Source organism: Mauremys reevesii, linkage group 2, assembly GCF_016161935.1.
Source record: "Mauremys reevesii isolate NIE-2019 linkage group 2, ASM1616193v1, whole genome shotgun sequence".
In the NCBI taxonomy this organism is placed as follows: domain Eukaryota; kingdom Metazoa; phylum Chordata; order Testudines; family Geoemydidae; genus Mauremys; species Mauremys reevesii.
Genome location: NC_052624.1, coordinates 220,685,521 through 220,709,739, shown reverse-complemented (window position 1 = coordinate 220,709,739; position 24,219 = coordinate 220,685,521). Strand labels below are relative to the sequence as shown.

General features: G+C 42.3%; 1 protein-coding gene and 1 long non-coding RNA gene across 3 annotated transcripts in view; one reads left to right on the top strand and one right to left on the bottom strand.

The window, feature by feature from the left end:
- Nucleotides 1-3,029: 3,029 nt before the first annotated feature.
- The window catches only part of XKR4 (XK related 4), a 301,802-nt gene continuing 280,612 nt past the window's right edge, over nucleotides 3,030-24,219 (bottom strand). The window contains 1 exon segment of the mRNA XM_039521519.1: nucleotides 3,030-3,976. Coding sequence (XP_039377453.1) covers nucleotides 3,030-3,976 — 947 coding nt within the window.
- Nucleotides 8,329-22,397, top strand: LOC120396560. 2 transcript variants are annotated; one of them, XR_005593226.1, is made up of 3 exons: nucleotides 8,329-8,436; nucleotides 9,104-9,184; nucleotides 21,927-22,397. It is a non-coding gene; the product is annotated as an uncharacterized LOC120396560 (long non-coding RNA). The 2 variants fall into 2 exon arrangements; XR_005593225.1 differs by having other exon boundaries at nucleotides 8,331-8,436; nucleotides 9,107-9,184.

Here is a 24,219-nt window from a genome sequence, read left to right as displayed (position 1 = left end):
AAGGTGGTGGAACAGCTTCAACAGAAGAAATTGACAGACTCACCCCAGAATACCCTATAGTCCGGTGGTTAGGGCTCTCATCTGAAAGGGTGGAGACCTATGTTCAAATCCTTGAACTACAGCAGGCAGAGAAGGGATTTGAACCTGGGTCTCTCTCACCCAAGGTGAGCGTGCTAACTACTGGTAAAAGCAGGGGAAACCACCTTCTCCACAGGTCATCTTTTTTGTGAGGCTAGGCATACTCTGAACATGCCTACCATCTTGAGCCCTGCTGGGGAGATAGGCAGGGGAATGCCTAGTTTATGAATCCCACCAGGCTTATGATGCCAAGCTGCTCAGTGGTGTCAGAACTTAGGTGACTGTTTGCATGCCCAGCAGAAGAACTTGAGGGGCCTCAGGGACTTTAGTGGCTGAAATGTAGGTACTTAGGGATTTTAGCACCTGCAGGACTAAATGGTTTTGTGAATGCCAGTGGGGCCTAAATGCTGGACTTAGCCATTGTGAATCTAGTCCCTGACGTTTCAGGTAAGAAAAACTTGGGGCTGCTTGGTATGTATAGACTGGCCACTTTTATGTGATGATCTGGTGTGTGCTTATGGAATGAAAGCTCTATTGAATTTGATTAGACAAAGGACAAAGGACTTGATTCCCCAAAACTTTTTAATTGCTTGTAGCACCAGTGTATTTTCTGACAAATTTTCTGAATAATCAGGTGAACCCCTGTGGAATGGGGCAATCACTTCTTATAAGATTTCATGTTCTGACTATCAAATGACCATTTCATTTAAAAATGACCATGCATGCAACTGGCTGCTGCTTCATTTGCAAACATCTATGCAAATCTTCAAACCTGGGGGATTTTTCTAGTGACAGTAAAATTTTACTATTTTTCTCTCTTGCAGATTCCTGCACTTCCAGAGATATTTTGTTTTGAGGATTTTGCCCCTACCAAAGACAACAGATTTTGAACATTTCATCAATAAAAAAATGATTTAAGTATTGCAAATGGCTAATTGAATGTATACAAAGAAACCATATGCTATGTAACTTCTGTTATTTCATATTACAAATATTATAACAGGAAAGACTGAACTTATCCAGGAACATATACAGCAGTGACTACACTTAATATACCTGACAGTGGTTAAAATATCAAAATCACAGCTCTTCTCCACCCTGACAATGCTGCTTAAAACAGCAAACCTCCAGTTGTGCTCCACTTTCCTAAAATGGATAGACATAGTTATAGAGAGTTGTTTCTCATGGAAACCCTTTGGCGTCTTCATAACCCACCTATACTTGAAACAGGATTTACTTTTTATGGAATATTTCTAAAAGTACCCATGTAGGCTTTCATATGGCATTACACTGCAAAATAAACCCATAACGTGTGAAAAACATGTTTACATCAACCTGTGGAGGCCAGTTGATATAATTTGTGGACCAGGTCTTAAATTCTATCTTATTAAAGAGAATGAGATGTATTAAAAGATTTGCGGTTTATAAAAAGTAACACCATTATATACCATATTTTTACTTTACAAAAATATTGAAATAATCCATGAGTTATTCACTCTGCACCAGCTTTAAAAAAAATACTATCAAATTTTGACTTGCACCTTTAATGCAACTGAAAGCACCATCAGGGGATACTTTTAACATAAAGAAGGATACCATTGACTTGATCATACCCTAGGGAGGTATAGTATTTAAAACTCAGAAGCTTGCAGCAAAAACACTCATTTTACAAGTGAGTCAACATCATTTTTAGATAGATATGGAACCAAGTCTTGAATAGTTTCAAGAGGATCTTCCACATAGCTTGGTTTAATTGTACTTGACTGTATATACTTACTAACAGGTGGCTGAAAGCCTCTAAAAGACATCACTTTCACCTTGGGTGGGGAAAAAAAACCAGAGCTGTCTGTACATGTGGAGAACTTGATTGTTCTTTCCTGCTTCCTGCTCTTGTAGGCCTCATGCCATTCATTTTCTGTCCCTCAGGCAACAATATCAATCGTGTAGTTATACAGTGTTTGGCACTAGAAGGATATGGCATGTTGCGTCTCTTATCACACCTGCATACATTCACACACAGAGCCATGCATCATTCTGAGTCCTGAAAGAGATTTAAGTTGCAATGTGTTCATATCCTGATGCTTTCCTCTCAGAATGTGAACATGGTCCTCAAAAGTTCAGAGTATGAAACCTACACTTTCCTTGTTCTTGCTTTTCCTTGTTCAAGTTTATGCAAATTGAACACTGAATCATGATTATCATTTAATTTACATCACTAAAGGCTAGAGCTCCTTGTTCCTGCTGAAAGCCAGAGGTGAGCTGCATAGGATTTCTGTCAAAAGTAACTGACATTTTAATTAAAATGAATCTTGAATTCTATAGACAACTAGCAGTTCTGTTGGTACTAATGCTTATTACCTGATTAATCAGACTCTAGTTTACTCTCCTCTGATAGGCTTGCAAACATGACACGTACTTTTTTGATTCAGAACTATTTTGCAAATCTATTCTAAACTGAATGGTGTATCTGCTGGAGACTTAAGGATTATACTCCTATCATTTTTGCAGAAACCAGAGTTTTTATAACAGCAACAGTGCCTGGTACAGCTAAGCTATTTTGACATTTTTTTTGTCATTAAATAAGCAAATATCAATCATTCATTTCTAAAGTAAAATGCACTACTGGTTAAAGTTGAAAGCTCTCATCAGAATCTTCCTGTTGATCGTAAGTATTAAGTAGCAGAGTTTCATAGCAGCAAGGAGTCATGAGCTGGGTCTGTTTCCCAGTTGACGTAATAGATTTTTTGAGGCTCTCAGGTGATGCTGCTTTATAAGTGAACTGCAGACAGACTGCATACAGAGGATCAAATGATAATCATGATGATAGCCAGACTATGCAAACTATCGCTTGCTGCTCTATTGTAGTATGCAGTTTAGTTATTGCCACAGCCCTACAGTCAACCCTTCATTTGGACTGTAACTTTGTAGCTTCTTCAAGTCTTTATTATTTTTTATAAAGTGGTTTCATATTCCAAGCGCTCCTGAATAAGGGCATCGTCTTTGTACTGTAGCCGTGGAGGAGCAGGGGAACATTCAAAAGCTAAGATAGCCTTCCTCAGGCTTCTGTCCAACACGTGTCTCTCCCAGGCCGGGTATCTGTTCCTGAACAGATCAATTTTAATGACGGACTCTTCAATCCTTGGCGGCCGGGATGAAGGTGTTGAAGGTGCAGTGGGCCTTACCTGGAAGACAGGCACGCACCCATCCCTCTCTGCCAATTTCTGATCCCGATCACTTGTGACACTCCGATTGTTAGAGATAGACCTTAGAGTGTTTGTTGCCACTTCTGGGGGCATAGTGAAGGCAGCGACAGGGTCCTCACAAGCACAGCTTGGCGACTGCCCGAATCTTGGTCCATTGGGATGAAAGAAGGCATAGTACATCAGCATAAAAACAATGCCTGTTAAAAAGCTGCTGAACACTACACACAGTGCTGGTATGGCGAAAGCATCAGAGATCAGCGGGGCCTTGTACAGATACCAGAGAGCACTCAAGGCAGTGTTTTCCAAAAGGATCACAAAATAGTAAATGAAGAGCCTACAACGTGTCCTTCCTTCCTTGACATTGAACCAGCTAAAGATATAGATAATCCCAACAACCATATCAAACACTATCTCTTCCCATTTAGTGATGCAGAACTCTGTTTCACAATGGACGATCCAGAAGGTCATGATACACCAGTGGAGGACTATGAAGATCCCAAAGTACAGCTGGAAAACTGAGGCAAAGAGAGCAAAAGTAATGACCCTGGCTGCAATTGTGAAGAAATGCCAGCAAAACTGGATTATAACAGCCATATAACTGATGGGTTTCTTGTCATCGCGGGAGTCACGGAGGGCTTTCTGGTAGGAAGCCAAAGCCCAAGCCAGGGACACAAGAGATGCTGCAGCTGTAAGACCTAGAAAAAATAGGAGATGCAGTAAAGGGTTAATTAGTGCATTAGAACTTGGTTGGAGCCAGTGAAAATACAGCAGAACCTCCATAATCCACATTGTGCTAAACCGCACCCTTCATAATTAACACTAGGAATTCATACTGTCTCCCAATTGCTCAACAATCAGTTAGGACAGATCTCATATTACTGAAATTTCAGTGGACTTTTGAGTTTTTACAAAGTGGACTGCATTATAGTTGTTTGTGTACTAGCACGTTATAATGAGTGCAATTAAACTAGAGTTGCCACCCTGAACAAAAAATATCCTGTGACATATTATCTTTGCCTTTCCATAATGTCTGGTAACTTGCTAATTTACAAAATTCAGTGATTTGCAATAGATCTCTCTGTCAACAGTGTGAGTTAACAATGTACAGTTACTATTATTATTATTTTAAAGAACACAAGATTTCATTGTTTCTAAGAAAACTACATAACAGCTCAGTATAAAATTAATACTTCCTTCTAATTTAATTACTTATGGTGCTATATGATAAATAAATAACCCAATTGATTAGAATTTGAGACTATGCTTAGAGCTTCCTAAAATATCTGTCATGGGGTGTTCACCCCACACTAGCCTAGAAAAGTTTAATGTGTCTGAGAAGAGGCAAATTAACTGGATATGACATCACTGAGGGGAATTAGATGTCCTAAGTAACCTCTGAATGATGATGGAGCCTAGCTGAGAAGGAACAGGCAGGAATAGTATAAAGCCAGGAAGCTGGCAGCAGAAAAGGGCTGCACTGAAGGAGTCTGCACTAGCCATCCTTTGGATAATAGAGAGGGAAGGAAGGAAACATAGGGGGAGAGAGTGCAGGAAATGGCTCAGGGAAATGGCAGCAAGGGTTAAGATGGTGCAGACTTTGACTGCTGATTAGATGGTCCCCGAGCTGGAACCCAAAATAGAGGGCAGGCCCAAGTTCCCCTACCAGCTACTTGGAAAGTGGTATGGTCAGGGCAGTGGATTTGGAGTCTGCCTGAGATGGTTTGTCCTGTGTGAATTTGATACCCCCGGAAGGGGAAAACACATAGTGAGATAGCTGTATGGCCAAGCCATGAAGAGGGAGCAGCCAAACCATGGAGAGACAGGCTGTGGGCCTTGTAAACAAGTGATGGAAAGGCGTTTCAGACCTGGAAGGAACTAATCCCAGACCAGCCAGGTGGAGGCACCCCAGTGGTGAGTAGAGAATCCCGTGACAATATCACTGCCATAACATAAAATAAGAACATCCATACTGGGTCAGACCAAAGGTGCCCATTGTCAAATTATGCACTATGGTTGGTTCAGTTAGTTTGTACTACTTTTTTGTCTAACAATCTAATTTACTATATATGGTCAAACATTTTCCTACTGAAACAGTTTTCTATTAGAAAATGCTGACTTGTTGAATTCAAAACGTTTCTCAGGAAAGCATCAGTTTCACAGAAATTTCCAATGCAAAATTATTGAAATGTTTTGAGTAGACTTTAATAGTATAATAATATAAAAATTAAATTGATCAGATCAAAACAAAGCGCTTCAAACTAGTCAATATGAAACAGCCTTATCGAAGTGGAATGAAATGAAGTGCTTCAGCCTTATCAAAGTTTTGATATGAGTGGTTTGATATTTCCAACTTTTGTTTCTTGGGAAATTTTGAAATTTCACCTTTGTATGCCAATTTGGGATGAAAAGAAATTTTCAGATTTCAGAATTTAACCCAATCATAATCCCTTTTGGTAGAGCTGGTTAAATTTTTTTCATCACAACTTTCTTCAGAGAAAAATGGCGTTTAATCAGACAAATTTTCATGAAAAAGTTTGGTTTTGGCCAAAATTTTCAGGCACTTTGAAGAACAGTTTTGACAATACTGGATTTTTTTCTTCTAAAATTATTAATGACATGAAATTTTTTTCCAATTAACTCTAATTTTAGCCTGAATAGCATATAACTCCAGGGATAGCTCATTGATTTCATTTGTAATTACTCATGGAATGATGTATTCCTCCTCTTCAGGAAGAGGGGCAAAATTTAGCCCTTTATTTTACTTCATCTAAAATCATTTCTAGTTGTGTCTTGGAAGTGGTGGTGTAATGCAAAGCCCAGTTATTGCAACTGATGCTATTCACAAAGAACAAGCACAAGTGGGTTCTTATCACCTTTAGATTTTGCCCTTTGATTTAAGAGGATTCATTTTCAGAAGAGAACATTACTTTGGTTCTTGCAAGCAACCATCTCTGTCACTGGCAGGGTGTTAATTATGTTGTGAGCTACTGTGAATGCACAACATAAGCAGAAGCCATCTCTCACGTCTGTTATTAGAAAGACATATGTGGTAACGGGTTCTCAAACTTCATTGCATCACAATCTCCTTCAGACAACAAAATTTCTACACAACCCCATGAAGGGGGACAGAAGCCTGAGTCCACTCAAGCCCCGCTGCCCTGGGTATAGAGGGGAGGGGAAAGCCAAAGCCCAAGGGCTTCAGCCCCAGGTGAGAGGCCTGTAACCTGAGCCCCACCACCCAGAGCTGAAACTCGCGGGCTTCAGCTTTGGTTCTGGGTTGTGGGACGTGGGCTTCGGCTTTGGGCCCAGGCGGTGGGGCTCAGGCTTCAGCCCCAGATCCCAGCAGGTCTAACGCTACCCCTGGTGACCCCATTAAAACGGGGTAGGGACCCACCTTGGGATCGCAATCCACAGTTTGAGAACCGCTGTGGTAACCTATCAGATTACCTTTAGGGAAAAGTTCAAGATGAGACAAGAGCATTCTAAGATGACTGCTCTGCCAGTTGAGTTACATGAACAGCTCTACAATACCTAGTTCTGAAAACATTTAATACCAAGAGGTATAATGTATTGCCACTTTTCTGGTGCCCTCATCAGTTTCTGAGGAATTAAAGCTTTTATTTTAAAAAAGTTTCTAGTTATTATGATAGCTGAGGTTATTATCTGAGGTTATGATGATATCTCACTCAGTTGGTGGATAGACTGGAACTTCATGCCTCTCTCAGTGCTCTCATTGATCTAAAAGGGCTGCTAACTTAGATGCCTAACGATCATATAAAAATTGTCATGGCGTTATCTCTCTCAATGTCAATTTTTTTTAAGAAGCACAGAACTGCCCTGGGATTGGGAGCACAGTTTTTGAGTAGAGTATTGCCACTTCTTCCCCTGTTCTGATACGAGGATACCAAAATAGTAATATTATTGGTGGAATCCTCCTTCATGAAGAGAGCAAACAATAAGACTCAGTGAGGAGGGCTGGGAAAACAGTACAAATTGATGATGTTTCCCTTTCTGATATGTACATTTGCTTGTCATGCTGAACTCTCTCTCAGTAATCATTATTTCTATAGGCAACATTAGCAATTGAAAGCATAAGCTCTCATGTTCTTAATCTTAAAACATGATTTTAATGCATCTGCCAAAATATAATTAAAGAGTGTCACCTTTATAAAATGAAAAGTTTGGAGAGGAGTAGTAATAAGAGAGTAATTATTATCACTGAGAATTTCCTCCAATCTTAATAAATAGTATTGAAAAAGAGTTCCTTAATTTTATAATTGGCATAGGACAGGATAATATATGAGAGTTTTTTGTATGCTTTCTCTGCAAATCCTTTTTTGAGGACCACACAATCCCCAAATATCATGCATACATACCTTCAGTTTTACTTTAGCATATGCAAGATCATTCATTAATTCTCACACAGAATTTTTTCAAATAAAATACTAAATTCAAGGTCACATTCTCTGCTATTAAGCCACAGATCCTAAAGCTAGGTAGTTCTTTATTATTTAAAACCTCAGTAATAGGGACATATCCATAGCTATTATGAAACAAATATAGAGATACTGAGTAGATGAGGAGGAAATGGAGTAAGAGCACGTGCAATACAAAAGAACTGAAGATTCAAGTATTTACTATGTCTCATTCTTGTGCTATTAGAGTTGCTGGCTATGGACACAGATGTAAGATGAGGCTGTAAACATTTTATGATGGGGACTGTCTTTATTTTTCTGTATTATATATGGCCAAGATCACTAAGCAATTACTAAAATAATTAACCATGAGAAGAATTATGTAAGAAAGAGGATATTGTATTTGATACAAATGGCTGCTAATGAAGAAAGAATTCTGTGCACTATCTGCAGCATCCTGGTCACTGAAGTGGCTGCAACAGTGTGAAGACTGCAAGCTTAAGTGAAGTTAATTAACTAGTTGCTGTGGGGGGATTACTGACACCTGGGTGGTAATTGCTGGGCTAATGAGATAATTGGCTTAGTAATGGGAGTATATTTAATTGAGAGGAACAGGAAGCAAAAGGGGAAGTTCAGAGGGTAAGCTGAATAGAGGAGAGAAGCCGTGTGAAAGGCCAGGGGTGGGACTGTACATTTGTACCTGTGGTACATCCTGCCCTGTGTGGAAACAGGCATTAAAGGTACATATGGTGGAAAAGTAACAGACTGTGTATTTGTGGTTAGGAATCCATGACAATGGGGTAGGCAGTGTTGCTCACTGGGGAGCTGAAGAGATACCCTGTCACAAATTCCAATGATTTTAGACATGAATAGGTAATTCATTAATTGGAACATGTTGATGCATTTGCTAAGTACTGGGGGCATGACTAGAGGTCACTGCATCAAGATTTCAAAAGAAGAAATGACACATTTCTAACCCACAGATTGAAAACTAGATACCAAAACAATAGTGGAGTGGGGACGACTGGATGTTCTAAAGTGCTAATGAAAAATGCACCAATCAGTAGCAGCTGATTTGACCCTTGGGGTCCCTCCAACCCTCTGGTTCTATGAGTCTATGATCTTCATTAACTCCAGCAGCCCAGGGGGTATTTATTTTGTATTGCAGAATAAACAAGTGCTCTTGCTAGCTACAGAACAGTTCAAGTTTGTGGAAACTATAGTGCATAAACAATTAGGGCTAGATTTTCTTTCTGTTGTCTGCAAGGTTGGTTGAATTTATTTTTTATCCAATAGTGGGAGCAGCCCTCTAGTTCTGTCTGCCATTCCCGCTCTGGTGATGGTGTGAGAGGATAGACCCAGGCACATGCATGGAACTCATACCTTTCCCTTTTCAAAATTTTCCAGTAGATCTGCTTCCTAAAGGAGCTACAGATGCCATCAACAGTTAGAGATGAAATGCGGAATCCTGAGCTCACATCTTGATATGTAAGACTCTAATAATACTGCCCAGTGACTGATAGGAGTGGGACTGAGCCATAAAGAACTCTTATTTTGCAATGCTTAGAATTGTGCTAGGCTCCTCACAGTACGTATACCCTGGGCAAGACCCCAGCCTTGAATAGCTTTCAATCTAATGTTATGCACAATGCAACGAAGGGACAACAGTAGAATGGAGGAGGGAGATACGGTGGTCACTACAATAAGGTGACATACATACTCTGCAAAGGCATGCATGTAGAATTGTTGAATTATTAAGAAAAATGTCTTTTTTTTAAAAAAAAAATTCCTAAAAGATTTGTCTGACTCACTTTGTGAGGGTGGTAGAAGTGAGTCTTGGTGAACTAGGTCAGAGAAGGCATTCCATGCGTAGGAGGTATGTGCGGGTTTGGGTGGGGTTGTGAGAAATGACTAAGTCTGATAACATATCCCACCTACTTATAAATAATAGTTGCATAGGACTTCCAAGACGAAGACTAGATGTGGAGGAGAATCTGTGCTGAACACAGACTAGCTGCCAGTGTGAACAAGGACAAAATGCAGCACAGTTTGAATCTTCAGACTTCACAACACCTGGGAATTATACCAAAAATTCCCACTGGTGGGAGCCCTAGTGTAGATAATGCTTTTGCTGGCTTTACCACTATAAAACATATAGAATTTAACAGTCATTGTTATTCTCTGCTATAATAATATCTAGGTCTTACACAGCTTTTCATCAGTAGATCTCAAAACACATATGAAGGAGGTAAGTATCAATCCCCATTTTACAGATGGGAAACTGAGGCACAGATAAGTGAAGTTTCCTGCCCAAGGTCATCTAGCAGGCCAATAGCAGAGTCAGGAGCAGAGCTATGTCTCCTGATTCCCAATCCAGTTCTCTCGCTACTAGACTGCCACACATTTCCATAGATCCTAGATTTCATAGTTAGGTTTACAAATTCTATAGAAAAGTTAGTATTCCCTATTACATTTTTATACAACTTTTACCTGTCTTTGTGTTTTCATTATTATGTTTACACATATTTTATTAAGACTTCACCTTGTCTAACTAGTTTTATTGCTATTTCAAAGGCTAAGGAAGAATATTAACCTCTGAATCTTCACCAAAGTTATAATTGAATACTACTACTCTCTTTTCACTTATGCATGCTGGTAATGCCCCAAAGGTTTCTAAGGTGTTTGCATAATATAATTCTACACTTATTCTTTCATGTAGCATACCAGTATTTTAAAAAATAGATACTATTTTTGTAAATCAACTGGTAAAATGTTATGGCAGAAAAAGAAGCAGGAAGTACATTGGTATTTACAATCTTTTTCATCCTCATTTTATTTTAAAATAAATTAGTATTGCATTTCACTTCTGCCTGGGTTCTATAAAGCTCCACTGGGTGTTGATCTCCACAGTGCTCATATGCTGCAGAGTGAAGCTTTGAAGAAGGTAATATTTTTAAAATATTGTTTTTATTCTGGATCTTCACAACAAAGTCAAACCAAGTAATTTTGTTTTTTAGGAAGAAAGTACTTTTGATCCTTGTCTTTTATAAGATAATCAGGTGCTAACTAGATCTAGATGTTTTTTATTTATTAGTTCATTGTAGTTCTGATCTCTATCCCATCTCTGACTTCCAGTGGCCCCTGGACCTCCCTGTCTCAACTTCTGTGACTGTGGTGCAGTTCTTCCTATTAGTCATACTTTACAAGTCCCTTGTGAGACAATTATTTTGCTTCAGGAGGGATTCTGAGGCCTGTAAATAGGTCCAGGGGCAGGTTCCAAGTGAGATTCAAGGTGCAGAGTCACAGTTAAGCTTATGGACATTGAAGGTACATCTGCACTGCAGTTGGATTGGAGATGTGATTGCCAATCATGAAGACCTACCCAAGCTAGCTTTGATCTAGCTAGCATGACTACCAATAACAATAAAGCTATGTCAGGACAGCCTGAATGTGGGGTGTACTAACAGGAACAGCTGACCTGTAGTGAAGCCCATGCTGCTGCAACTTCCCTGCTAGTGGTATTTGTGGTAGCTAGAATAAAGCTAGTTTGGGTATACCTATATGTGCTGCAATTACACTTCCGATTGCAGTGTAGACATACCCTTAGTATGAAAGAGAGAGAGAGAGAGAGAGGTATGTCCTGTCTCCATTCCTCTTATCTCTCTCCTCCTCTCTATTGTCTGTCTTCTCTCACCCTCCTCTTCACTTTCTTTCCAACCTCAGTCTTTAAATCATTCAATCTCTCACCCTTCCCCTCTTCCATGGTCACCTCTGCTTTGTCCACACCGTATCCAGTTACTCTCTCCTCCCCGATCTCCTTTGTGGTTCCCCCCTAGGTCACTGTCCCTATTTCATGCTTTCTTCTCATATAGTCAGTGCTCCTTCCACCTGACCCCTTTATCCCTTACTTTTCTTCCTACTCAGATCTCTCAGCTCTTGTAATTCTGTTCTTTGTTCCATGTTGTAGAAGTGCCATCTCAGATCAATACTCCACTCTGTATGATGTGAAGTGTGGGGAGCTGAGCGCCAATCACAGAAGTGCTCCTTCAGTTCTGTGATTATCATGGAGTCTAAAGATGGGGAAAGTCCCACTTGGCCATCAAGTAAATCTCCCTTTCTAGTATTTTGTCCTGTCTCGTTGTGTGTCAGCTGGCGGACCTTCTGTCCCTTCCTTTAGGAAATTGTTTGATGGGTTAATATATCTGTCTGAAAAACTTTCTTGGTAGCCTAAATTTCCCTTTTAAAACTTCCATCACATCAGTCCTAGTCATACTGACTTAAAACACTAAATTTTCCTTCTTTCTTCTAGGTGTAAACGTCCACCAAGTATTCATAGACAGTTATCGCGCCCTTTAGTCATTGCTTAGTCAAACTACATTTTTAGCTGTTAGTCTTTTATCACAATTCAGCCAGTCCAACAACCTGACAATTGGTTATTCTTCTCAACTTCTACTGTCTTGGATAATGAGATACTTGAACTGCATAATCTTGTGCTCTGAAGAGTCATCTGTGCACCCTGTGTCTACTCTTTTTCTCTTTCCTGATTACAAAACGTTGAGAGGTACTGCCTCTAGAACAGTCCCAGAATCAGTATACACAGTGGATGAACATATAAATCCTTACTGGGTTTAGAGGTACCAAGATAGCTGACCTAAGTAAGACCCTCTGAACAACATCACTTTTTCCAGCTGCGTTGAGTAATTGTGGTTGGAATGCATAAAAGTCTTTCTAGCAGGGGTGGCTCCAGGCACCAGCGCAGCAAGCATGTGCCTGGGGCGGCAAGCCGTGGGGGTGGCCTTCCACTCGCTGTGAGGGCAGCAGGCAGGCAGCTTTCAGCGGCACGCCTGCAGGAGATGCGCCGGTCCTGTGGCTTCGGCAGCAATTTGGTGGCAGGGACGCCAATGGCGCGGCACCGGTGGACCTCCCGCAGGCATGCCGCCAAATTCGCGTGACCAGCAGACCACCCGCAGGTGTGCAGCCTAAACCTGCCGTGCTTCGGGTGGCAAAAAACATAGAGCCGCCCCTACTTTCTAGGACAGTGACAGGTCCTCTGAGATACTGTATTAAACTGCTCTGAAAAAGTGTCTGCTGTAAATAGATTATAATGCTGTCACTGTGTATCATAAGGAACATATGGAGGGAACTTTCAAAAATCAGCCTTGAAACTTGCCTCTCCAACATTAAAAATGCAGGTGTTGAGGTATTCACTGGTTTGTGCACACATGCTGCAATAACATGCGCACAATGGGCTCTGAATTCATGCTAAAACTTATATGGTGTTTAGGAACCAAAGACAATTATTATTCTGAACAGGAAGTCAATATAGCATTCGTATAATTCTGCTTAATGAAGGAAAAGTAGAGCTGTTATAGTGGTGGTTTTTGTATAGTACCTCATGCTATTTGCTTCTAAGTTTCTGCAACATCACAGTTCTCAAGTCTGTTTCTGCTGTATTTCTTCAAAGAACTTCAAATACCTTTTTCATGCTATTGATTGTCTGGCTATGGAGACAGGAGACATTAGATATGGGTTTTATCAGGTCGCAACTTTATTATTAGATGTCTGGGACTAAACTGGCAGATAAAATGTGCAGTGCATGTGCAAAACTTATATCCCTCCAGCAGATTCACTGCTGGGACCCTCCAATTCCAGCCAATTTTTTCAGGAGCGGGGTGGCTTCCACCAGCTCCCCCCTCTTCATCCAGGTCCCTCCAGTAATTCCCTTGCCGAGACCTTACCAATTCCAGCCCATTTTTGGGGGGGGGGGTTGGGGTGGGGGAGGGGTGGCACAGCTCCCCCCCATTTATCCAGGTCCCTCCAGCAATTCCCTTGCTAGGACCAGGTCCCTCCAGCAATTCCCTTGTTGAGACCTTATCGACCCCCCCGCCCCCTTGTAGGAGGGGTTAAGGTGGACTATAATGATGTGGGGGTTGGCTCCCTGCTGCACCAATCATAGGAGTCCCCAACTGCCCCCGGCTTGCTCAATTACCAAGCACTTCTCCTTAATTCCTTTTCCAAGCCATTTTTCCGTTCTTTTGTGCCTTGAAGCAGCAAACAGGATTGTGAAGCAGCATGGCTCCAGGGGCATGGAAAAGAGTGAGCTTGGGAAAATGGGGGGCTCTTACCCCCTGGCCCCAGAGGCAGGGAAGGGCAGGCAGAGGCAAATTACAAGTAGGACACAAGGGGGGTGATTTAGCAAGTGAAACTGCTGCTCGGCGTCTACTGCAGTCACAAGACAGCGTGACTTCAGGCTCACGCAGAAAGGGGACAGTGGAAAGAAGGGGAACTAGCATCCCCCTGCCCCAGGTACTTCCACCCGTAGGCAACTAGGGTTTTCAATTAATGCCTGTGATTAACTGAAAGCAAAATTAACATGTTAATCGCATACCTGTGGGTGGGGCACGAGGCATTGGCAGTATGGGGGCTGAAGCAGCCCCAGGCCGCTGGTCTCTGGGCAGCATGGGGCCTGGAGCCCTGCACCCCAAAAGCAGCTGAAGCCCCAAGCAGGGCTGAAACCCAGAGCCCCCAGCTGTGACCCTGTATTTGAAAATATAGAAAATGCCTTAAATATTTAAATAAATGGTGTTCTAATATTGTTTAACAGTGTGATTAAAACTGCAATTAATCATGATTCTTTTTTTAATCTTGCAATTTTTTTTAATTGACAGGCCTAATAGAAACACATCACAAGGTATTTTAACAAATATCTCCCCACCCTAATAATAATAACTCCAACTAGTCACAAGCTAAGTGTTAATGAAACAACTGAAACCAGGTGGAAAATCAGAGTGGCAGTATAAGGTTAATCTTTCCACCATCCCTTTACTAGGAAGTGCATTCTGTTGCCTACAGGACACCACATAGGTTAAGAGTGAATGTTATGCAGCTAGTATCATGGTTTCTCTCCCAATATTCAGTCACTGGCCTCTCCCTTAGCTCCTGTTTCCAACCTGATCTGATCATTCCCTGGCTTCCAAAATCCTCTTGCACAATCTCAGTTGTGGGTCAAGAAGCTCTGTTTATCTATTAAGTGACTTATGTTCCAATTTTTGCCAACTGAGGGGTATGTTCGTATTGCACTATGAGTTTAGCACATAAAAATCACAGAATTTCTCTCCTTAACAGGGTTCTAACCATGTATGCATTTAGATACCACCTACTGATGTGCCTGATTTGTTGGGCTCCCATTTGTAGCCTTTTATTTTATTTAAAGTGAATTTAGTAATGTGGTATTACACCTCCATGGGTTCGGCTCTGGTGGCTACAGTGAAAGTCACCTCTAGTAGTCACTTCAGACTACAGTCTCTGGGGACACAAAGACAAATGATAGTGACCACACAAGCAGTCTCAAGAACACGGTCTAGTCTTTCACAAGTTTTGTTAAAGTTACCAGCAAAGTTATGAATACCCAAGCATACAGAAATTCTGTACAGACCTATTCACAGGTTATAGATGTTAGTTATGCTCACATCCTTCTAGATCAGCGGTTCTCCAGCTGTGGGTCAGGACCCCAAAGTGGGTCACGGCCCCCTTTGAGTGGGGCTGTCAGGGCTGGCTTAGACTTGCTGAAGCCCGAGCCCCACTACCCAGGGCCAAGCCAAAGCCCGAGGGCTTCAGCTCTGGGCAGCTGGAGTCGGGTTGCAGGCCCCCTGCCTGGAGCTGAAGCCCTTGAGCTTCAGCTTTGTCCCCTCCATCCCAGAGTGGTGGGGCTCGGGCTTTGGCCCTCCCACCCAGGGCAGTTCCTTTAATTATAGCAGTTGGACTTTTTGTTTGGATTAATTCAATCTGTCTGTCTCCCTTTCATACCCTTTCCCATTGACATTTGTTATAGGTTATGATGACATCTTATGAACTTACACTCATCTCACAGCTGAGTGCATAATTAGGCCAGGTGAGGGTGAGTGGACCCTTAGTGGACTAGGGGATTGCAGTGGTGGGAAGGGTAGCAAAGGAAACTGATGGGGGGCGGGGAAGGGAAGCCTAGACCAGCAGCAGCTGAGGAGGAGGAGGAAGGGAGAGTGGCTCCTTGCAGGAGCAGCGGGGGCTGACCATCTCCCCATACCAGATGACAGAGCTTGCTCTGGCTGAATCCAAACACCACCTGGGATGCCAGACTTCATCACAACCGCCTGCCTCCCTGCCCTTGTGTGTCCTTTTCCTTCCCCATCTCGTCTCTTTCCTATCCTGCTCCTTTTCCCTTCGGTCTGATAAGAGTCTGGCTTAGCTGGCCAAGACTATATTTTGTAACACTCCTCTAAGCCTGTGACCAGAAAAAGGCAATGCCTTGAGCAGCCTGATGCTGGTATGAATTTATCATATCTAGATATGGCTGATAAGCCTGTGTGCCGTGCCTGTGTTCCTGCAGCAGTGAGGTTGCAAATGAATGTCAGCACCAGAGATAGAACCTGCATTTGATGCATTTGCGTTTCTTTTTTCTCCCATTTTGTGTGTATTTGTCTTGTTTTGTCTCCTAGGAAAGGGGATCGGACTTTAACAACAGTGACAATGACAGCTCCAGCCCATTTCAACTAACTTCTTCCCCCCAAAGGGAAGTTATTACGGTCTTTGTTACCATCTAAAAGACTCTCAAACAAGGATTTTTTTTCCTTCTAAACACTCTCCAGCTAAAGGGAAAAGAAAGGTTGTTAAAATGAAAGCCTTACTCCTTTACAGTTCAAATACTTTAGCTCTTCTTCTTTCTTTTCTGTATTGTTAATAAAAGGTTGCAAGGATTTTAATGGTGTGTTTGCCATGGTCACTAAGTAGGCTGAGGTCTCTGCATGCCAAACCCCAGACCTTGTTTAACACTGATAATGTTTGGCAGTGACTGGGTTATGGTCACACCTATATTCCATCTACCTTAATACTACAGTACCTGCCAGCTTCAGGTGGGTTTGTACTTGGCATAGCTAAACCATGCCTCTGCTGCTGCTACCCATGCAGCTACACTGCTATTTATACCTGTGCTAGCGTAATGAGCGCTAGCACGAGTATATGTACACAAGTGGGGGACTCACATCCCTAGCTTGTAGTGTAGATGTAGCCTAAGATGACAATGTTTCCCCTTACATCCACATTACATTCCTTTAACTCCTTCCTGGTTGGCAATATTATATGCTCACAGAATGTGTCTGACTTCCATAAACATGCTGCTTGGATATAGTGTGACTTTAATAATAATTTGCAATTCTAGCACCTTTCATTCAAGGATCTGAAAGTGGTCTGCAGTCATTGAGTTAGTCTCACAGTAGCTCTTTGAGGTAGGTGAGTATTAGACCTATTGTACTGATGGGTAAATTGAGGCAAAGAGAGGTTACGTGATTTGCCTGAAGTCACAGAGGAAGTCTATATCCAACTCAGGAGTAGAACCCAGGCTTTCTAAATGAGTCCATTGTTCTAATCACTGGGTACACCTTTCTCCATTTGGGTATTAGAGTTCAGTATGATTTTGCCATCTTGAATAATTGGGATTTAAAAGCTGAATCTTTGGTAAAACTGCCTAATAATTTTAGTGCAAAGCAGATTGCTCTGCATCAGTTTTCTTTCCACCAGCATAATCAAGCACTACAGTCAGTGAGTTCAGACTGGAATACAATTTGTGTCTGCACTGTAGAAGTAAATCCTCTCTGTGCATTTGGATCTTTGCAGGGCTACGTGCTGGTAGATCAGCTTATTAAAAAGACAAATGGCTCTTATATTAGGGAGTTTCTGTAAAGTGAGCTGGACTCAGGTGGCAATAAGTGGTCACGCTTGGAAAATAGGTCAGAGTAACTAGTTCAAAATGTTCATGACTTAGCCATCCAGCAGTGTTGTGGTATGATAAAGTCTGTTTTGCCACAAGCACAAAATTACCGAGGTATGGCAATTAGAGTTCAGAGTATTCCTGACTAGTTGTTCCAGGGATCTCTATCGCATACAACGGTCTCTTCTTTCTATGGGCCTCCACACTCTACACTAGATTAGAAAGAATGGTGGCAGTTCCTTACGTGTAGGGGACAGAGTGATGGGGCGCCTACCTCACCCTGGGTCCTCAGAGGTTAATAGAGCCCGTAGGAGGCAGCCTATCACAAAAGGGCTTATAGGAGCAGCCAGTCAGGGCCGGGCAGGCCCATATAAGAAGACCTGCAGTACAGACAACTTCAGTCACTCTCTGAAGCTTGAGAAGGGAGCTCGACTGGCTGCCTTGCAGGCTGAAGGCATTAAGCACCCTGGACAGAGCCAGCTCCTGGCAGGCTGCAGGGATCGGCAGGCTGCAGGGATCTGCAGGCTGAGGCCCTGAGGCCAGGGAAAAGAGTGCTGGGGCCCCATAGAAGTGGCCCAGCGAAATCTACTCTGGAGTCAGAGGGAATGCAGCAAGTGGCAGTCATCTTCAGGGTCCCTCAGCTGGAACCTGGAGTAGTGGGAGGGCATGGGTCCCCTCTGCCCCCACTTGCCACTGAGGAAGTGGCTGGACTGAGGGATTGAGATACAGTTCCTTGGAAGGGTGGGGCACAGAGTGTGGCACAGCTGATGGGCTGTGTCATGAAGAGGACATCACAGTCCTGGGTGTGACGTGGGTCCCTGGAGAAGAAGTGATGGTAGCAAGCCATGACCAGAAGAGAGCACACTGGAGAGAAGTGCTAATTCCTATGACAGCCAGCAGAGGCACCAGAGTGGTGAGTCGAACCCCATCACACACAGGTTGTGTGTCTGCACAGCCAAGATAGATTCTGATTATTATTTTTTGGAATATGTTAAGGCCTATTAGACACTGGAATAGTCATTGTTAGTGCTGCTAGCGCTTTGGAAATAAGCCTCTGAGATGCTTTCAGAGTCACATCTCACCAGTTTTCCTAACTTTAGTTGCAGTTTACAAGACTATCTTGCCAAGGCTGGATTTGTTCAAGAGTATACCCCCAGCCAAATGAGTGCCCAATGGTTTCCACTTTTAGTTGGTGGCCATGATTGTTAACTGAGTTTATTCACCTGTCCCCAGGTAGTAGGCAGCTCTGTGTGCCTGGTGATCTAATTTCAATCCAGACTTCATTTAAAAAATGCAATATTAGGTTTTGTCATCCAGAAGTAATGAAAATTAAAAAAAAGACAAGAGACCTCATTCTTCAGTCACTTACATCAGTCTTACACCAGTGCAATTCCGTTGACTTCAGTAGTATTCCTGACTTATGGGAGAATCAGGTCCAGACTTTTAGCAGGAGATTTTTAAGAGTCTAAGTATTTAGAAGTACAAATACAATGGAAAAAAGCAATGGAATTTGTTCCCCCCCATCACCTGGGGTGCTTTTGAAAAACTCCTGCTTTATGTAATTTTGCAAAATTACATAGCTCACCATCACATACTGAATCAATGCATTTTGGCTGATGTCACATTACATTGCAGTCACCCATGTTTGTAGCTGTAATAGCTACACTATTTAAATAGCAGTTTAAAAGTAGCATTTCCTGAATAGGAACTGCTGGCTTGGACACGTTTTCCAAGCCAGTCAAAATTATTGGATCCTATTGTGGGCCAAACATGTTTACAAAATATATATATTGCACTAGAACAGAAACCACTATGACCACTAAATTGCTACTTTATCAACATTTTTCGTAAGTCAAATACCACAGATTTCCCTTACCCCACAAAAATAAATGTACAGTAGGTGTCATCCTGAACTTAATTTTTATTTCAGAGTAATAAGGACCTCAGAATAGCAGTATATAATGAATGTAAGTGCTTAAACTGCCAAAATATACGCATGAGCATCATACAAATGTTTCTCTGCAGTGTATAAACTGCAGCAAGAGGAGAATATTTCAGGCTTGGCAGTTCCCCTGTTGGGTCTGTTAGTAAGCTTGACTGGCAGTTACACTGTGAGATTTTTTTTTTAACCCCTAGGGAATCAAGGCAGGCAGTCAGTTTTGAGTGACAACCGAAAATAATTTACTTTCAGACTGTCACCCTACCCTGTGTTTCAGACTTAGAACCACCATCTGGTGTGTGGCTTGAAGTAACCAATTTATGTAATAAATGGCTTAATGAGCCATGCCTGCAAACAGAGCTGGGAAAAAATGTGATTCCCAAACCTTAGGGTGCCAAGCACATGGTACTGTCGTCTTCTATTCAAACTGCTGTCTCCATCAGCTGTAGTATACATTTATTTTATTCATTGGAATTATATTTGATGTTTCTCTGGAAGAAACTTATTAAAGCACCATGCATACCTATCTGAGTGGTAAACAATAACTATAATTCATAGAAAACATAGGCCCTGATCCTTGACTACAGCCAGAGAAGAGAAAGGGACATGTGTCATTCTGGTCTCCTGCAATAAATCAGAGCAGTTTGATGGGTGTTCTAGGGTGTGCCACATACCTAATGGTTGATTAGGCAGCTTGGGTTCAAAAAGGGTAGTGATGTGTGAGCCACGCCTACTTTCCCCCAGCCATGCTCCCTGTGCTGGTGGAGTACATGGGTAGCTCCTACTATGGCCACTACACTGGCACAAGGGCTGCTCTGCTCCAGTAGTTAGGTACAAAATAGCCACTGGTTATTGGAGGAGTTAAGCTGTAATGTTAAAAAGTGTAAAACCTTTTTTAGAGGCACGATCTTGACTAAGGGTAAAATTTTAAAAAGCAGCTAAGTGACTTAAGAGCCTCAGTCACATTTGCAAAAGTAACTTGGGCACCTAGGGGTGGGGTCACAAGGGGACTTCTGTGTCTACCTGCCTAAGTCCAACATCTTGGTGCCATGGGCATCCCCAAAACCCCTGTTCAGCTGCCATCTAACCTTGTAGGTATCTCAAGCCCCTAGGCACGTAAGTTTCCACCGTTAAAGTCCCTGAGATGCCTACATTTCAGTGGCTGGTCATGTGCTGATCTTTGCAGTGCTTTCAGTCCCCCTTGTGAATCTAGCCCTTAGGAATCTAAGTTCAGCTGACTTCCTATGAGACTCAGGAGACATCTGATACTATGATCAGAAGTGTGCCTGCAGCATGTGTAGACATACCTGAGCTAGCTTTGATCTATCTAGCTTAAAACCATGGCAAAATGGGCAGCAGCATGGACTGTACAATCCTGCCCAAGACCTGGAAGTGTTCTCAAGTGGTTGACCTTGTAGCTTCACAGCTATTGTTGTTTGAGCTAGGTAGATCAAAGTTAGCCCAGGTATGTTACATGTGCTGCAGTCACTCCTCTGATTGCAGTAGGCATACCCTTAGGCTCCGAAGTGCCTAATTCATTTTTGTAAATGGGACTTGGGTGCTTTTGAAATTTTTACCATAAATCTCATGACTATCTGCAAATATAGCTACTGATCTGAGACTTTGTTTCTGTGCCTAACTTCTATCCGGTGTGTCCTGTTGTAACAGACGAATTTCTATCCATACATTGCACCATATTAAATGATAACTCCTCAATCACTAATTGTTTAAAGACAAATCCTGCTGTGATTTGTACAGTCAGGGGAACAGATTCTCTGTCTGCTGCATCCTCTGTTACAGGAATCCTCCCAGTCAGGGCAATATTCTTCAAGTTGAGAAGGTGAATGGATTTTGGAATGTATCTTACTGATGCACTGAACAGAAGCAGCATATACCCTAACTTATGTTAAGTAGCACCTTTCTCTACCAGTGCCCCCCTTGACTTCAGTGGGACTACTCGGGGAATAAGGTCCGATTCAGTGAAATGTTAACTTTGTGTAGAGCCAGAACGCTTAGCTGGATTGCTATGCAGCTGTGGAAGTCTGTGATATTAAACACATACATTTAAAACTATATATACATAAAAGCCATGAGGTTGCTTTTAAAATCCAGACCTTTTTCTCTCTATAAACAGATGTGGGGTATAACAAGATGAAGACACCAACCTGAGAAATTCAAGGACAATTTTCTGTGTTCTGTGAATAATGTGGTTAAAGTTTTCCAAGAGGAATAAAAATTAAAATATGCCCTTTAGCAGATCCTGTGCCATAGGCAGCAGGGTTGGTATTGCAACCACCTTTGGGTTTAGAGAGCTTGGCCTCTTTAAAACCTTGTCCTGAGGCAGAGGGAGTGCTGGTTGTTCCAGGGGCGTGGAGAGAGGGAGAGCAACAGGGTATGTGTATCTGTACCTCCAGACAAGAGGGCTAAGGCCCTCACAATGTTAAGCAGCTGAGAACCTGTAACCATAAGCCCATGAAAGCTTATGCCCAAACAAATTTGTTAGTCTGTAAGATGCCACAAGGATTCCTCACTGGTTTTTGCTGCTACAGACTAACACGGGTACCACTCTGAAACCTGCGAGGGACAGAGCAGCCGACTGGGGATGCCTCAGGATAAGAGCCAGGAGGAGCACTGTGCCCAGCAGGAATCACTGGAGAAGGACAAACCAAAGCTGGGCCCTGTACCACTGTTGCCCTGAGCTGCATGGGGCTGTGAGCACTGGGGCTTGTGACTTTGTATTGGGAATAAGGAGGGAGGCTGTCTCTCTGTGTGGGTTTGCCGAGAGCAGCAGAAGAGGGCACCGGAGGTGGTGGTTGTTGAACGTTTACTGGCACCTAAGACTCACTGCCAGATTGGAACTCTGAGTACAGACTCATTGCTTGGTGTCTTCCCTTTCACACTGTACTACCACTGGGCCTGTGGGGCCTTGTGTTTAATGTAACAGTATTTTACCACTCCCCCTATCTTGCCTGCTGTTTTTCTTTGTTCATCTCTGTAAATAAATATTTCCATTTCCTATATTCATTGTACTATTCTGGTGTGTGTGTGTGTAAGTAACAGGTGCCCCTGGGGTGGAAGGGAGCTTCCTTGCTGCATTCCTGCACATGCCTTTTCTTGGCCTGAGCTGCCTGCAAAGCAGACTCCATCTTGGCCATGAGGCTGCTAATATTACAGTAGGTACTAACTTTAGGTGAGAAAACTGTATCAAAAGCAGCAGAAGAGAGTATTCCTGCTGTGCAAGGGAGCTATAAGGCAGAGATTCAGAGGAAAGAAGACAGGATACTGGTGGCTGCTGCTACCAGGGTTTCAATTTGAGAAGGAGGGGAAAAAAAAGTTCCAAGTTTCTCCCAGTTGGGATGTCAAAATGAGACACGACTTGTGGTAGAATGTACAGATGAAGTTCAAAACTTGATCACATATGATCTGCTGGGCTCCACAGGACCGGCTTCTTCTCAGCTGAGTTTAGTCACACCCACAAGCAGGACTGAATTAAGGCATAGACACATCAGGCACATGCGTTGGACTCTGACTCCTAGAGATATGTTGTGAATCTGTAATCTCAGCTTTCGTTAAAAAATGTGGCTATTGTTCACGGTTGTGAAGGAAAGGCTGAAAACATGATGTGTGTGTTACCTATGCATCAACATTTGAGGCTGCTAATATGCACCAGCAGAGGGAGGAGAAGCAGCCAGCCTCATACCCACCATTAGAGCAGTATAGGCACCTTGGGTCAGGGTAGGAGCTTGGCTATCCCTGGGCTCAGCAGGATTGACTTTTCCTGGGTGGGGCTCAGATAAATCCGAGGCTCTGCTCTTTGCTCCGGCTTCTAGGTTCAGGTCAGATAGAGGAGGGAGAAAAGGAGTACTAGTCTTCCCAACCACCACCTATTCATAGAACCAAAATGAAATGTCATGCACAGTACATGGTACAGATGCTCATAATATGATTGCCCTCTCCTTTCTTCCATGCTGGGATCCTCAGTGAAACAGTTAATGTTGTCATTTAAATAATCATCATGGAGCCTCTAGGTTACTACAACAGTGACATGAAGAGGACATTTCACACCTCTCAGTGTTATTGTTTCAGGTTCTCTGCATTCTCAGGCAAACATCACTTCACTGATTTATGCTAGTTTCATGGTTGATTTTCTTCACAATCATGTGGGCTAGAGACTTCAATTTAAAATAAAAGTAAACTGAGGTTCTGGAGAATAAGATGCCAGTGTTAAAGACTAACAGGTAGCCTTTCCAATTCATCCCAGTTCAAGTTCTGGCTGCAGCTGCACTGGCATGAATTTATTTTGTTTTGGGGATGTCTTATTTTCTTCTCTGTTGTCTATGCAATATTATAACAGTGGTAATATGCAGAGAGCTGAGTTTCTATGGATGCAGGCTGTTGAACTATGATCACTTAATTTTAAGTCATGGTACTTTAGCAGCACTGAAAAATATTATTTAGGAAGAGTCACAACAAATGAAGAGAGAAGTTAAAAGTCTGAGTCTGTTCTTTTGCTCAACCAACTGTTTTGATCAGAAGGCAGAAAGAGGCTATTAGACCTATCCAAAATTTCTCCTTCTGAACATCTTCCATTACTAGACTTTCTGTTCCTGCCCCTAACAGTTCTATTTTCTTCTGTGAATAACCATCTTTACTGTATGAGTTAAACATAGCGACAGGCTGTTGGACTGGAAATGTAGAGTTCCAGCACGTGAACTGTGTAGGCAATTTAATTGTGAGTTATAACTGGTGTTGTATCAAGGGTTGGGTGCTACGTGCTTTCAGCCTAATTCTCCACTGCCTTCTACATTGGGTAAGTTATTTACATCTGTGCAAAATACTGCC